The sequence below is a fragment of the Arachis ipaensis genome, chromosome B2 (assembly GCF_059453495.1).
Source record: "Arachis ipaensis isolate K30076 ecotype BB chromosome B2, ASM5945349v1, whole genome shotgun sequence".
Taxonomy (NCBI): domain Eukaryota; kingdom Viridiplantae; phylum Streptophyta; class Magnoliopsida; order Fabales; family Fabaceae; genus Arachis; species Arachis ipaensis.
The window spans coordinates 3,532,134-3,547,773 of NC_142437.1; the positions used below are offsets into that span (position 1 = coordinate 3,532,134).

A 15,640-nucleotide genomic window follows, 5' to 3' on the forward strand; every position below is an offset into this window, starting at 1 on the left:
AAAAAGCATGGTTAATTTACACAATATCCTTGTCGCCAAGTATAATATATAATATAATATTCACACTATTAAATTTTGTCAAGAAAAAAGAAAACAAGAGGAAAAAATGAACTCGAGTCTAAGGCATAGATAGTCATAGTCCTAACTTTGCAAGAATGACTAGTTTCTAACTCTGAACATAGATAGTTAGATACACTAATCATCATTCAAGTAACTAATCAAAAGTTCCAATTAATACTTTGATCTCATGCAGCACTAGCCACCTATTTCCCATTGCCTGCATGTATTAAACTTACAAAATGGTGAATATACTATAGCTAGTCAACAGAAGACTAAACCAAAGAAGGTTTTCAGTTTCTGATGGTTAGCTCAGCTCTAAGGTGTAGGACACCATTAATGAAGTAACGACAATCCTCAGCCATGAACGAAGTCCATGGAATGGCAAACAAATTTCTATAGCCAACAGCCTTTCCTCCTGTGAATGTATAGCTTCCTTTGTATTTGCTTCCGAAATCCTCCATCGGTTTAGACCTCACCGCAAATTCATACTCGACGGTAAAGCCAACTGAACCCCTTTCCTGCATTCCAAGAAACAGCCCAAAGCAATGGAAAGAACTCTGTTGATCCATGTTGCAATGTGCTGACAGAAAAAACCCTTGTCCGCCTAAATGGAATGCCTGAGAATACACCCGGCCGGATGGGAACAACTTCGCACATTCCTCCCGCTTCAAGTCCAAGTATACAATACACTGCTTATGGGGAAATTCAAATTCTACTACCTTAACTGGGCGATACTTGAATGCCCGCTCAACAAAACGATGGTACAATGAGGAAGAATCTCCTGCTGCTAGTGACCGTTGGCGGTGTGGAACCTCAACCTTGTAAAAAAGGGCCTCAAGTACAAGATTGGATGCAACCTCATAATCAAAGTCCTTACACGTTAAGACTTTTTTAAGTTTTCGGGTGCTCATGTGAGGGAACCGGATAAAATGTGAGAGCCGATTACTCAGGACTTGTCGCCTTTCTTCCAGTTTGCCGTAGTGACTTCTAGCCCATTTCAAGATAAAGTCATATACAACATCTTCAGATGCAACCTGGAGATCATCACTAGAAATTACAGCTTCTATACCAGCTAATGGCAAGGTCATTAGCTCCTCTTGATACCTGCACAAATAAGATGAGTTAGCATTCAAAGCGAAAAGCAACATTAGACAGAAAAGCATGCAGAATGGCATGAAAAGAAACAAGTGTTCTACAAAAGAATGGACGGAACAAATTGAAACTGAAAATTTCACCAGCAAACAAAATGGATGTACAGGAGGAAATAGTAAATCCCAGATACAAAAAAAGAATAATAAAAAACAATTCACGGTTCCCAGAATATAAGATAACACAAACTTCTGTAAAATAGGGTAACCCTTACTTGGCTATATCCTTGAATTTATTAACAAGAAACAGCTTTGCTGCATCACACAATGGTTGGACTGTTTCAGCCATTTCGACACTAGAAGGAAGATCTATATATAGCAATGCAGAGTCGGTTGTCATGGGCATATTCCGCAACAACGAGCTACAGTGTCTCATGCATGATGCAACTTTAAATTTATCAGCAACCATCAACACATCCAGCACAGCTGGCGCTGAAGTATTGGTCAATGTACTACTATACATAAAATTCAATAACTGCATAAGAGCACCTTCTTCTGTAACAAGCGAAAGAAACATGGCATTTGTAAGAAAAAATTATTTGGGGGAACGCTCAATGTACTATAAAGCTTTTATGTTTTATACCAGAGGCATTAATTTTCAGGGTGACATGTCTTTGTTCTGACTGCTTCGTCTCATTTGAAAAAAGCTGCAACACGTAAACAAACAGCTCTAAGCAATTGAAAATATTTTTAGCAAAATTAGGCTTGGTTTGGTAAAACTTTTCCAAGAGGTGCTTGTGCTTATAATCTTGGATAAGATATGTTTGTGTGTTTGTAACAATATTTTGTAGTTTATTTTTTGATTTTTTTTATATTTTTTATTATAATTTTCATATGAAGGTTAAACATAGAGAGATGGGTAATGGGGCCCCGCGGAGAATGCGGGGAACGGGGCGGGGACGGGGAGCAGGGAGGCATCCCCCGCCCCGCCCCGCCCCATTGACATCCCTATTATGCCGTAGCTTTTAAAAAGTTGTCATAAGCTACTCTAAAAAAGTAAAAGCTTTACCGAACCAAACCTTAATCAGGACAAAAGAAAATCTACCTCGTAGAAATAGGGACTTTTAGCAGCCAAGATAGGGGAACTGATATGTAATGTTTTCACAGAGCGAACAAAATTCCAATCTGCATCAACGGCTTCATCACCTACATTAGCAAAAACCATAATTAAAAAAAAAAATTGTAAATCAGTGCAGAACCAACAACTTCATTATTAAGCAGAACATATCTATTATCTAGTCAATAGGTGACAGTTATACTCTTTGTAAAAGACTAATTTCTAGTTCCAGTTATACTCTTTTTTATATCAAACAATACATTTATATTGATTAATGTTCCACATTCGAGCTTTCCATCAAGAAAATGGAGAAAGGCGGAAGACTCAATAATCGACCCCCCAAACCTCTTTTTTTCAATGCAATAGAAATACCTGAAGGGGATTCTTCAACCACCACAACAAGATCATCGTCTTCGTTTTCACATTCCACAAAATCATCTGCATCAGGTTGATACTTGTTCAAAACTTGTTCTTCTGGCAACATAGCATGATCCACATCTGCCACGACAGAAAGCACAATACTTTATTCTCAAAACATTGTGCCTCAAATTTTCTACAAACAGTTGGCATGCATGTAGCAAATTCGAAGTCATGAATGATTAACCTTTGTTCTATTTTATTTTTCATATAATGAAGATTTTAATAAATTTTCTACCTAAGAAATATTTTCCAAGAGAAAAAAAAAATTACGAATTTTCCGCTTCTTAATTTTTCCGAAAAAACAAGTTACGCATTTCACCCTATACACCTAAAACGCGTAACAAGCAGGCACAAAAGCATAAAAATTCAGTTAATTTTCATCATCGACCAAAAAAAGGATTGCAGAAGTGATTGTGGTTTTAGTTTAGGGTTTTTCCCATACCGTTTTCCTTCTTGATGTCGTAGCGGCGGCGCTTGCGGTGGCGAACCCAGTCAGCGATGGTGGCGCATGCATCGGAGTCCGGTGGGGCGTCGACAGGTCCGTCGTCTGTGATCTTGATGCGGCGGATACGGTCGTCGACAGGCTCGTCGTCGGTGATCTCAATGCGGAGGATACGGTCGGAGAAGTTAATGTCGTTGAAGGCGAAGCCAAAATCGGCTTCAGAGGCCATAACGGGTTCGAATAGATCAGAATTCGAAACGCTAACAATCCACCGAATTAAGAAGAAGAGAAAGAGTAAACCCTACAAATGCATTAATAAGGTGAAGAAGAAGGTGTATCAGAGAGAAAGTGTAACCGAAGAAATTGGCAACTTACAGTAACTGCTTATTTAGTATTTATGCGTAATTATTATTGACTCATTCTTAAAACGTTTCTTACTTGCTTATAGAGTATATACTCATTTTCGTCCTCAAAGAATTTTAAACTGGACACTTTAGTTTCCAACTAAAATTAATTACTCGATTGGTCCTTAACAATTGATTTCGTCAGTCACTTAGATCCTTTACTTCGTTAATTCTAACGGAGGTAAGGGGACAAAATGGTCTCAGATCTCTTCTGTTCGGAAACGACACTGTTCTTTCTCAATTTCCATCATATCTCGTATAACACTAGCAGTCTAACACTGTAACTTTAAACTACACAATGCACGCTCTATAAATTTAATGTTCACAAGAAAAAAAATCATCAACTTGTTCTTAACCAATTCATACTCAGAAAATTAATGCATATGTCTCTCAACTAGTTATCGTCTTCGATAGATTGCATGAATCTAGACAGCAAGTCTGATTTGTTAAGACCTGTCGTCGTCGTTGTCATTTCCCTCCTCCTCTACCCTATCATCTCCATGACCACATTGTCCACCACTCCGAGCGCTTCCTTCAGCTTCTTCTCCGAACCAATGTTCAGTAATCGCTTCAGTTTCCATATGAGCAGCAATAGTTTCCATACGAGCAGCAACGGCGACGTTGCTCGTTGTACTGATAGCTTGGATGCGAGGTCGAAGCTGTTTGCCAACTTGAACTCTGAAAAAGAAGGAATGAAACAATCGGTGTCTAATTCAAATGAGAATTTGCATATGATGTCGAAGGATAATCTTCTTATAATGTCCTAATGTCCAACAATCTATATTGCTTGCCGGAGAGTGGAGAAAGGCGTGCCCTTTGAGTATTTGTGGAACTTGGTCTTGAGGATGTCGTGAACGTGTCGGGGTTGGAGGTGATGTTATCGAAGACGTGGAAGTAGATGCTTTTGGTGGGTGTAGTGCAGAGGAGGTGGATGTACCGGTTACAAAGATTTAGGAAGTGTGTGGTCCATAACATATTGAGGTAGGTGCGACACGTGTGACAATTACACCATGGCTTAATCTTGGAGCTAAAAAGGAGGAAGGAAAAGATGAAAAAGAAGACTGTGAAGGTGAAGAAGGAGAGTATGAATGTTAGAGTTATGCGAGATATGATAAAAATTAGGGAAAAATAGTGTCGTTTTCGAATAAAGGGGTCAGTGATCATTTTGTCCCTTGTTAGAGTTGTCAGGGACCATTTTGTCCTCTGTTAGAGTTGTCAGGGACTATTTTGTCCCCCGTTAGAGTTAACGGTGTAAATGACCTAAGTGACCGAAGAAATTAATTGTTAGGGACCAATCGAGTAATTAATTTTAGTTGGGGACTAAAGTGTCCAGATTGAAATTTTTTGAGGACCAAAATAGGTATATACTCCTTGCTTATATGTAAAAAAAAAAATACTTATTTATTAAATAACAATATTATACTTTTTGCTAATTAAAAACTTTAAATTTATAGTTCAAAATTTACAGTTTAAAATTTTATTTTTAAGATTTAAATTTTAGGAGAGTTCAGAATTTAATTTTTAGAATTTAAGATATCAATAATACTACACATTCAAATCTTTTTGTTAACCAAATTCAACCAAATTAGTCTAACATAACAAAAATCAGCTATAGCTAGTATTATTCCATGTTTTATTTTTTAACTTGGTTGAACTTGGTTCATAAAAGAACTTGGATGTGTAGCCTTACTCTTCAAATATATTGTACTACTTACTCACCTCGCAAAGTGTTAGAAAGGTAAGAGAGAGCAGCACAAAAAGGATTTGTGTCCATTCAAGTTGTATGGAATGATACCATATAGAAGAGTATTTTTATAAGTGTTAAGAAAACCGAGATAATCAAATAATAAAGACGTAATATCCTATAATAAATATTTAGATATGCTAAATAATTCTAAGTAATATCCTATAATAAATATTTAGATATGCTAAATAATTCTAATCAATGCTAATTGATTCTAATATATTCTAATACAAAACATTAGTATTCGTTGTAATTATTAATTGACTTAATCACCTAAAATATTTAAAAAATTAGATTTTTTTAAAAAAAAATATAAACTGTTAGTATAAAATAATTCTATATAAATAATAATTATGAATTAGCAAATCAACAAAAATAACTAATTTTCTAACACATTATTTAAACAGTCATCTAAATGCAATATTAACCAAAATTTAAATTTTTTTTATAAAAAGCCATTACCTAAGTTATGTTTGGTTGGAGTAAAACAAAACAGAGAAAGAGAGAAGAAAAGTTATAAAATTTTATGTGTAATTTATGAAAGAAGTTTTATAATTTTTCTTTTCTCCCTTCTATTTTCCCTCTACTTCTCTCCAAACAAATATAACCTTGGAATTGAAGAGAGAAAAGGTCACAATGTCTCTTTTTTCTTTTTTTAAGGTTGTTTATCCCAAACATGTGTTAACAATGCCATGATTCCAATCATTCCATCACCATGAGTCCATGGAAGTGGGAAGGTAGCAACCAATTATCTCTAAAGATGAATATTTAAGAGTCTCCATCTAATTATCAGTGAACATAATACAAACACTTTTAGATATCCATAGAAAGCACAAAATATGTTGAAATAACATTATTGCTGATCATATATCAACATGCATTCGTGAAGAATTAGATTCCACAGCCTTCACCTCAGAATTATGTTTTCCTATCCTTTATTCTATTAATAATCAGAATAAGATTCCCCCATCCAGCAATGAGAATGGCATAGCATAGAATCATAGTTTGCTTTCTTAATTCTTCCACAACCTTGCCTCTTACAGAATACTAACATTTTCTCTCTTAATAATAATATAACACATAATTAGATGCAAGTGCAGAACAATTAACCTCATTTTATGAAGAAAACACATTACCTGCCAAATTAAGAATTAAGCTCAATGACAACATCTTAGTGTGAAATCAGATCAAAGATTTGGATTTTGAGATTCCAGGATCATTTGGAAACCTGGATTGTCTAAACATTATCTAAATAATGTATCAGTAAGTCCTAATTGACCCTTTGATCTCACACAGCATTAGCCATCAATTGAACATTCCTTCATATTGAGATACAAAGTACTATAGCTAGTTACAGAAAATGAGATACTGATGGCTGAAGAGCATAGACAGGTCAGAGCTACCCATTGAAACAAAAGATTATTAAATAAAAGGAAGGACTCAATGTCTGATAGTGAGCTCCGCTCTAAGATGTAGGACACCATTGATGAAATAAAGGCAATCCTCGGCCATGAACGATGTCCACGGAATGGCAAACAAGTTTCTATACCCGACGGCCTTTCCTCCTGTGAATGTGTAGTTGCCTTTGTACTTGCTAACAAATTCCTCTGTGGGCCTAGACCTCGCTGCAAATTCATAGTCGACAGTGAAGCTAACAGAACCCTTTTCCTGCATTCCCAAGAACAGCCCAAAGCAATGGAAAGAACTCTGCTGATCCATGTTGCAATGTGCTGACAAGAAAAACCCTTGTCCCCCCAAATGGAACGCTTGAGAATAAACCCGGCCGGATGGGAACAAATTGGCACATTCCTCCCGCTTCAAATCCAAGTACACAATACACTGCTGACGGGGAAGTTCAAATTCTACCACCTTAACTGGGCGATATTTGTATGCCCGCTCAACAAAACGGCGGTTCAACGAGGCAGACTCTTCTGCTGCCAGCGATCGTTGCCGGTGTGGAGCCTCGGCCTTGAAAAATAGTGCCTCAACTACAAGCTTGGATGCAACCTCATGATCAAAGTCATTACAGGTTAAGACCTTCTTTAGTTTTCGGCAGGTCATGTAAGGGAAGCGAATCAAACGTGCCAACCGTGCACCCAGAACCTCCCGCCTTTCTTCCAGTTTGCTGTACTGATTTCGAGCCCACTTCAACACAAAATCATATACAGCATCTTCAGATGCAACTTGGAGATCATCACTAGACAATATAGCTTCTATTCCAGCCAATGGCAAGGCCATAACCTCTTCTTGATATCTGGACACATAACGTGACATGACTTAGTATTCGAATGGAAATGCCAACGTTGAGAATGAAAACAATCTAGAATGGCATGGAAAGAAACTAATGTTTTCCAAAAGAATTGACAATCAGAAATTTATGTTGTAATTTCACTGGTAAACAGAAAGGTGGGCCCCACTTATTATAAAGGAAAACAATAGTCACTACAGAGCTTATAATGTTTGTGTCCAATATAAAGTGATTGAAACTAATCAAAGAACTAAACACTTACTTGCTTATATCCTTGTATCGACCAGCAAGAAACTGCTTTGCTGCATCAGTCAATGGTTGGACTGCATCAGCCATTAAGACACTAGATGGAAGCTCTAGGTAGAGCAATGCAGAGTCAGGTGTCATGGGCATATTCCGCAATAACCTGCTACAATATCTCATGCATGACGCAACTTGAAATTTATCAGCAGCCATCAACACATCCAGCACATCGGGTGCTGAAGTATTGGTCAAAGTGCTACTGTACATAAAATTCAGTAACTGGATGAGAGCTGCTTCTTCTGTAAAAGGCAAAAGAAATAAAGCATATGTAAAACAAACTATTTGAGGGGTCACAGAAATGACTGAAAAGATTCTATGGAATTTCTACATATGTTAATACCAGATGCGTTAATTCTTAAGGTAACATGCCTCTCCTCTGATTCCTTCATCCCATTTGAGAAAAGCTGAAAAGAAAAAGCAAATAAACTTGCCTAAGCAAACATAACTTCCAAAAAACAGGAAAAAGAAAAACCAAAGTAGAGAGACATCTACCTTATAGAAGAAGGGGCTTTTAGCAGCCAAAATAGGAGAACTGATATGCAGTGTTTTAACTCTCACAACTGAAGTGCAATCCATGCTCCAGTTTGAATCAACACTGGTCCCAGCTTCATCACCTACATTAGCATTAACCAGAATTAACAAGTGAACAAACAAGTTCACACTTGAGAAAAAGATGTATACTCTATTCACTTTACAGGATCCAAATCCATTTCCATAAATATTATAGTCCATATTTGAGCATTACAAAGAGAAAATAGAGAAAACCAGAAAAAACACTATCAGAATCCTAAATATAAAAGACTCCATATATGTATACCTGAAGGGGATTCCTCAACCATTGCAACAGCCTCTTCGTCTTGATTTTCACATGCCGCAAAATCATCCATATCAGGTTGATTCCCGTTCAAAACTTGTTCCTCTGGCAATAAAGCAAGATCCACCGCTGCAGCCAGAAAAAGAAAGTCATATGCACAAACATCAACAAACCCGTAAGCGGAACCAAGAAAAAAACAAAAACAAAAACAAAACTTTCTAGCTTCTGCGTTCTATCTCACAAACAACTACCCAAAACAGCAAAACCATACCTTATACCGCTTCTTTTGTTCCTACATATTGAAAACACTTGCCCAAAACATGAAACACAAAAGCACCTAGCACTTATACTGAAGCCATAACTCATCTTCTATTAGTAGTAGCATTTTCCATTATAAGAAGAACGAAGAAAAGTTGAACAATTCACACAGCAACGGAATTCAATTTGAATTTTTCATCCCCCTTAATCTCTCCAAAATTAGGCTAATCATGTCACAACTAAACTAACCCTAGAAACCTAACAGCAACAGAAAGCACAAAAACTCATCTAATTTTTCAAAACCGAAGAATAATTTTGCAGAAATACATAGTTTTCTAGGGTTAGGGTTTTATTATTATACCATTCTCCTTTTTGATATCTTCGCGGCGGCGCTTACGGTGGCGTGCCCAGTCAGCGATGGTGGCGCAGGCATCGGAATCTGTTCGGGCGTCCACTGGATCGTCCATGATCTCAATTCGGAGGATCCGGTCGGAGAAGTTGCTGTCGTTGAAGGCGAACCCAAAATCAGCTTCCGATGCGGCGTCGCCGCCGCGAGACCACTCTGACTCCATAACCATAACCGGGTCGAATAGATCCGAATTCGAATCCTTCATTTACGCTAAGAGGAACTAGAAACAACGACGAAGAACAAAATAAAGAAGAAGATGAAGAAACAGTTTGTTTTTCTCTTTTCTTTTTTTTAGTTTAAAGTTTAGTTTGTTTGTTAAGGGTTTGGTTTGAAAGAGGTTAAAGAGAGAGGAAGTATGACGAGGCAGAAAATGATAATAAGCTGGCAGTTATGGTTATTTACAATTTAGTACCTGCAAAAAAAAATATTTATATCTAGTAGCTGAAAATAAATAATAATAAATTCGATGGTAATTTATTAATTTAAATTGGAACCGAGAGAGTAATAGATTTTAAATTTTTTTAATTTAATAAATACATAATAAAAATTTTTAAAAAACTTAAATTTTATTTTTTTTATAAAATATTTTTTAATTATTTATTTATTATATACTTTTTAAATACATCTTAACTAAGAATTTGTTTGGGTGAATTTCTAAGAAAAGATCTTTTTTTTAGTTATCTTTTTTTAAAAGATCTTATAGAAAAGTAAAAATAATTTTATGTTTGGGTATCTCATACAAAAAGATCTTTTTATCTATCAATTATGTTTGGATATAACGATATAAAAGTACTTTTTATTTATTTATTAGATGAAAAATATCTTTTTTTTTAAAAAAAAAAGATTTTTTAAAAAAAATATAAAAGCTTCTCAAAAAAGATTTTTTTTAGTGCTTTTACTTTTACTACTAAAAATTTGCCAAATACACTAAAAAATTAAAAAAAAATCTTTTTGCATTAAAAAAGATATTTTTTATCAAAATAATGACGCCCAAACAAGTACTATATCTATAATAAAAAGTGTAAATTTGGTCCATATAATTGTATATGACTCTTATTGATAAGAGTCTTTAAAAAAAAACAGCGCATACACGTCTTTTATTATAATCCGTTCTTTTAGTGCCTAAAATTTGTGGAATAAGATAATTTGATGTTTGACTATTTAAAATGACTAATTAAATCTTCAATTTTTATAAATGTAACCTTTACAAATATAACTTTTATCTGTCTTTTTTGCCAAATTTTTTGTTTCACATCTTGGTTTAATACTAACGTGAAATACCTTGACAATTATTTTAGATAAATACTTTGTAGTTTATAATATCGTATTTGAAATTGGTTTATAACCTTAATTAAATAAACACCAATTAAATTACGTGAACTAATTTCAAATTTCATATTGATTACACTTTGAAAAAATACCAGTATCAAGTATCAACTAATTAGTATAATGTTATGATAATATTTAACTATTTACATTATACTAACAGTTGTGAAAGGAAAATTTGTCGAGCAACTAATTGGAGTCAAAATGAGAAATTTAATAAAATAATTTCTTTGGTAAAAAAATTCTGAATAATCCTCTAAATATTATTAAATAAAGGGAAAAAGCTCTACATCTATATAAAAAATACATAGATGTTATCCAAGTAACTTTCTCCACACACGCGTTCTCCCACCTCACAGTCGTTTGTTATACATGCGCCTTATATAACGTATCGCGTTTTCGTTCTTCTTCTTTTTCAACCTAATAAAATTCGTTGTTCTCCTCTGTTTGCATTTTTCTTCTCTGTTCGCATTCTTCATTATTGATCTGCATTGAATTCAATGTAATAAGCTCTGTCGTTCTTCTTCTCTGCATTGAATTCAACGTAATAAGCTCCGTCGTTCTTCTTCTTCTTTGTTTTCTTCTTCAATCTACACTTCTGAATGGAAACAACGAATGATTCAACTTCAATCAGTTGAATGAGGTTATTACGTTGAGATAGCTAAGGAATGATTGCTGCATGCTATCACAATAATCTTAAACATTGAACAAAGTAAAAGGAGGCCACCGAACCGAACAACATTCATTTGGTGAATCAAAATCACAAAGGCCACTAAACCGAACAATGTTCATGTGGTGAATAAATGGTGATCAACTTTCAATCAACAAGAATAGTATTTCTCCTCCTCTTCCTCCTTCTTCTTTCAAATTCGCGTATGTAGGTTCTTCTTCTTCTTCTTCAGTTCAGTGGATAGTTTAACTAGGGCTTTGAAATTGGTTGTTACTATGTTCAGTTCTTCTTTTGCATGGAGAAATACTATTCTTGTTGATTGAAAGTTAATCACCATTTATTCACCACATGAACATTGTTCGGTTCGGTGGCCTTTGTGATTTTGATTTGTAGGTAAAGTTATTTGAATTTGATTTTATATAATGGATTATGTTTCGTTCACTCAGTACTATACAATTGTTTCACCATGAATACTGTGTTCGGTTCACCATGAGTACTGTGTTTGGTTCATTCTGCAGAAAGCTGTTTGAATTTGATTTTATATAATGGATTATGTTTCGTTCACTCAGTACTATACAATTGTTTCACCATGAGTATTGTGTTCGGTTCACCATGAGTATTGTGTTCGGTTCACCATGAGTACTGTGTTCGGTTCATTCTGTAGAAAGCTGTTTGAATTTGATTTTATATAATGGACTACGTTTCGTTCACTCAGTACTATACAATTGTTTCACCATGAGTACTGTGTTCGATTCACTATGAGTATTGTGTTCACCATAAGTACTGTGTTCGGTTCATTCTGCAAAAAGCTGTTTGAATTTGATTTTATATAATGGATTATATTTCGTTCATTCAGTACTATACAGTTGTTTCACCATGAGTACTATGTTCGGTTCATCATGAGTACTGTGTTCGGTTTATTCTGCACTATTCAAAACTCTTCTTCCTCACCTTCTACTGCTTCTTCACCAGAGAGAGAAGGAGGAAAAGACAAAAAAATACAGCAGTAACAACAACAAAAGAATGACGATAAGGAGAAAACACGTAGTGAATAAGAAGGAACGCGAAAAATGAGGAAAAGGAGGAGGAGGAGGAATGCGAAGAAGAAGACACTCCGTGCATAAACGAGCGTGAGAAGAAGCACGCGAGAAGAAGAAGAAGAAGCGTGGGGGAGAAGAGAAAAAGAAGAAGAGAAGAAGAAGAAGAGAAGAAGAAGAAGCGTGATGGAGAAGAAGAAGAAGTAACATTTTTTTCTAATGAGCAGGCGCGTGTTTTCAATTTCATTAATGCGCGTGACTCTATTTGAAATTGGGCCAACTTGATTACATAGTTATATAGATGTGTAACGCACTCCTAAATAAATTAAAAAAAAAAACAGTTACAATCAATATATATAAGTGCCTCTTAAAAGATAATTAATTTCTTCTTTATTTAATAATTTGGACAATATATTTAGATGTATCGATTAGGAGAATATATAGAGTCTGTTTAGGGATAGACCCATTTAATTGAATGGTTCTGATTTAAGAGAAAAAAAAACTTATTATAAGAAAGAAATAGTCTCATTCTCTAATGACATAGGGAGGGTAATACCCCTGAGAAAGAAAAAATATGTATTAATTAATTTTATATAAAAAGCATAATATATATATTTACAAACTATTTGGTTGGATGTGAAATGTGAATATGTAATTATCTGAGTGAAGTTACACATAAAAAAAATAAGGATGTATTTAATTTGCGTTTTTATTTTTTATTTTTACTTTTTTTTCATAAAATTTAAAATATAAAAAATATTAAAAATAAAAAATAAAAACACAAAACAAACACATCCTAAACAATTCAATATCCTTATTAGTTTTTTTGGTGGACAACCAAGAGAAAAAATAAAAGAGCAGAAAAAAAAAAGAAAAGAAATCAGGTTCTTAACAGTAAGAGAGGACAAACTACTTCTGGTGGCTGGTGCTAAAGGTGAACCTCATCAGTTCCGCTACCTCCAGATTCCATCTTTGTCAACCGATTTGCCACGACATTAGCTTCTCTCGGGATAAGCTCAAAACGAATATCCCAATTCCTTCTTAACTTCAACTCAAAGATCAATTGTATCACTTCTTTTTCAAGATGCCAGAGTGGAACTTGCCAACCAGTCACTAGCTCAAAAGCTGCTGCGCAATCTACTTCACAGACAACAAGCTTAAGACCCGCCTCCCAAGCCCAAGCTAAACCTTTCCATATACTCCACAACTTCATCTTGATGACACTAGATCCAAAGGAATTTCCTGAGCATCCCATTACCCATTGACTGGAGTTATCGCGAATTACTCACCCAAAACCAGCACAATCATTCCCCAAGTTTACACTCCCATCACAATTTAACTTCCAAGCACCAGGTTCTAGCGGAGACCAATATAGAGGTTTTAATCCCTGGATGCAACACACTCGATTCTGAGTTGTATATTCAAAATCCACCATGCACCTGCGAGCCTTGTATGCAATTGACCCAGCAGATCCAAAAACTCCCTGAAAATTACCCATATTTATGTCTTGTCAAATTGACCATATTATAGCTGCAAATTTGGAACAACCTTCATTGAGGAGGCCATGCTTGAACTAATCATGCACCTCATGAGAGCCAAAGAAACACACATCAGAAAAAACCTAGAGAAACCCAAACTGATCGCACTACTTTACAATCCCGAAAACAATGAGGAATTGTCTGCGGAAGTTGATTGCAACGTGTACATAAGGATGAGGAGGAGAGATGTTGCCGAAAACGCAGATATTGAGTTGGTACAGCATCATGAAGGCAAAGCCACACTAGGAGCCTCAACTTTTCAGGAACCCGCGCCTTCCAAAGCCAAAGCCAATTGATATTCATATCCCAATTCAACTTATTTTGAATTAATCATAAATATTCTTGTTTAGCAGAGTAAAGAGTGTTCTCCCAACTCCAACCCAAATCACGACCAGAAGCCGAAATATGTACTAAACTAAGAATGTCTTCCCTTAAGTATTGACAAACCCCAATTTGACGGTTTATCTTGTATTGAATTTAGGGGATTTTATCACCTTTTACCCACATTTATTCAATGAAATAGCATGGTTTTATAACTTCTCCCTTAATTGTGCTTAAGAGTGAAAACATGCTTTTTAGGTCTTAAAATAGCTAAATTTAATTCTCCTTGATTCCATTAGATGCCTTGATATGTTTTCTAAGTGATTTCAGATTTAGAAGGCAAAGATTGGATTAAGGGAATGAAGAAAGAAGCATGAAAAGGTGGAGAACTCATGAAGAAATGAAAGAACCGGAAAGCTGTCAAGCCGACCTCTTTGCACTTAAACGACCATAACTTGAGCTACAGAGGTCCAATTGATGCGGTTCTAGTTGGGTTGGAAAGCTAACATCCGGGGCTTCGAAACGATATAAGATTTGTCATAGTTGCTACACGTATGGTGGCGCGCACGCGCAAAGTACGCGCACGCGCCGTTGCTGCCACCTAGTTCACTTAAAGCAAAACGTGGCCAACGAATTCTAAAGCCTTGTGGGCCCAATCCAACTCATTTCTGATGCTATTTAACCCAAGGAGTGAAGAGGGAAACATATGTTAGTTACCAATTAGTTTAGTTTAGCTTTGTAGTTAGAGTTAGAGAGAGAAGCTCTCCCTTCTCTCTAGAATTAGGACTAGGAATTAGGGTTAGATTAGGATCTCATAGTTCTAGGTTTAATTCAAGTCTCCTTCTACTTCTACCTTCAATTGATGATTGCTACACTTTGGTTCTTCTCTCTATCCCTATTCTCTTGTTGTAATTTCTCTTATTTTGTTTCTAGGTTTTGTAATCATGATACTCTTGTTCTCTTTATTTTCTTTCAATTCAATTAGAGGTAATTCATAATAATTGTGTTCCTTTTGATTGTTGTTGTTAATTCCTTGCCATAATTGTTGTTAGATTCTATTTTTGTTATCAATTTACTTTGCTTTTGTTTTATGCCTTCCAAGTGTTTGATGAAATGCTTGGTTGGGTTTTAGTATAGATTTTGTTCCTCTTGGCTATGGTAGAGTAATTAGTGACGCTTGAGTTATCTAATGTCTTTGTTGATTGATAATTAGAAGTTGCTAATTGATTTAGATACCACTAAAGCTAGTCTTTCCCTTGGGAGTTGGCTAGGACTTGTGGAATCAAGTTGATTCATCCACTTGACCTTCCTCCATTATTAGAGGTTAACTAAGTGGTAGCAATGGACAATTGTGGTCACAATCAAGGAGGATAACTAGGATAGGACTTCTAATTCTCACAACCTTGCCAAGTGCTTTTTAGTTGTTAGTTTATTTTCATTG

General features: G+C 35.4%; 2 protein-coding genes across 2 annotated transcripts; both read right to left on the reverse strand.

Moving 5' to 3' along the window:
- Positions 1-15: 15 nt before the first annotated feature.
- LOC107622888 (BTB/POZ domain-containing protein POB1) lies at positions 16-3,545 on the reverse strand. The gene is made up of 6 exons (XM_021115155.2): positions 3,128-3,545; positions 2,638-2,763; positions 2,254-2,354; positions 1,792-1,855; positions 1,424-1,703; positions 16-1,164 (listed from the first exon to the last, which is right to left on the reverse strand). The coding sequence occupies exons 1-6, from the start codon at positions 3,354-3,356 to the stop codon at positions 351-353; spliced, it is 1,614 nt and encodes a 537-aa protein (XP_020970814.1). The 5' UTR covers positions 3,357-3,545; the 3' UTR covers positions 16-350.
- Positions 3,546-6,370: 2,825 nt separating this feature from the next.
- LOC107622882 (BTB/POZ domain-containing protein POB1) lies at positions 6,371-9,703 on the reverse strand. The gene is made up of 6 exons (XM_016324946.3): positions 9,260-9,703; positions 8,644-8,769; positions 8,319-8,440; positions 8,167-8,230; positions 7,786-8,065; positions 6,371-7,529 (listed from the first exon to the last, which is right to left on the reverse strand). Exons 1-6 carry the CDS (start codon positions 9,510-9,512, stop codon positions 6,716-6,718), a joined length of 1,659 nt encoding a protein of 552 aa, XP_016180432.1. The 5' UTR covers positions 9,513-9,703; the 3' UTR covers positions 6,371-6,715.
- Positions 9,704-15,640: the final 5,937 nt, after the last annotated feature.

Bases quoted from the DNA above. Each gene is read 5' to 3' on its own strand.
- LOC107622888 (XM_021115155.2), bottom strand. From the start codon at position 3,356: ATGGCCTCTGAAGCCGATTTTGGCTTCGCCTTCAACGACATTAACTTC. The intron at 2,764-3,127 runs GTATGGGAAAAA...CTGTCGTGGCAG, and splicing joins CGACATCAAGAAGGAAAACG to ATGTGGATCATGCTATGTTG. The intron at 1,856-2,253 runs GTAGATTTTCTT...TACGTGTTGCAG, and splicing joins AAAGTCCCTATTTCTACGAG to CTTTTTTCAAATGAGACGAA.
- LOC107622882 (XM_016324946.3), bottom strand. From the start codon at position 9,512: ATGAAGGATTCGAATTCGGATCTATTCGACCCGGTTATGGTTATGGAG. The intron at 8,441-8,643 runs GTATACATATAT...ATGCTAATGTAG, and splicing joins GGTTGAGGAATCCCCTTCAG to GTGATGAAGCTGGGACCAGT. The intron at 8,066-8,166 runs GTATTAACATAT...TGCCTTTTACAG, and splicing joins CTTAAGAATTAACGCATCTG to AAGAAGCAGCTCTCATCCAG.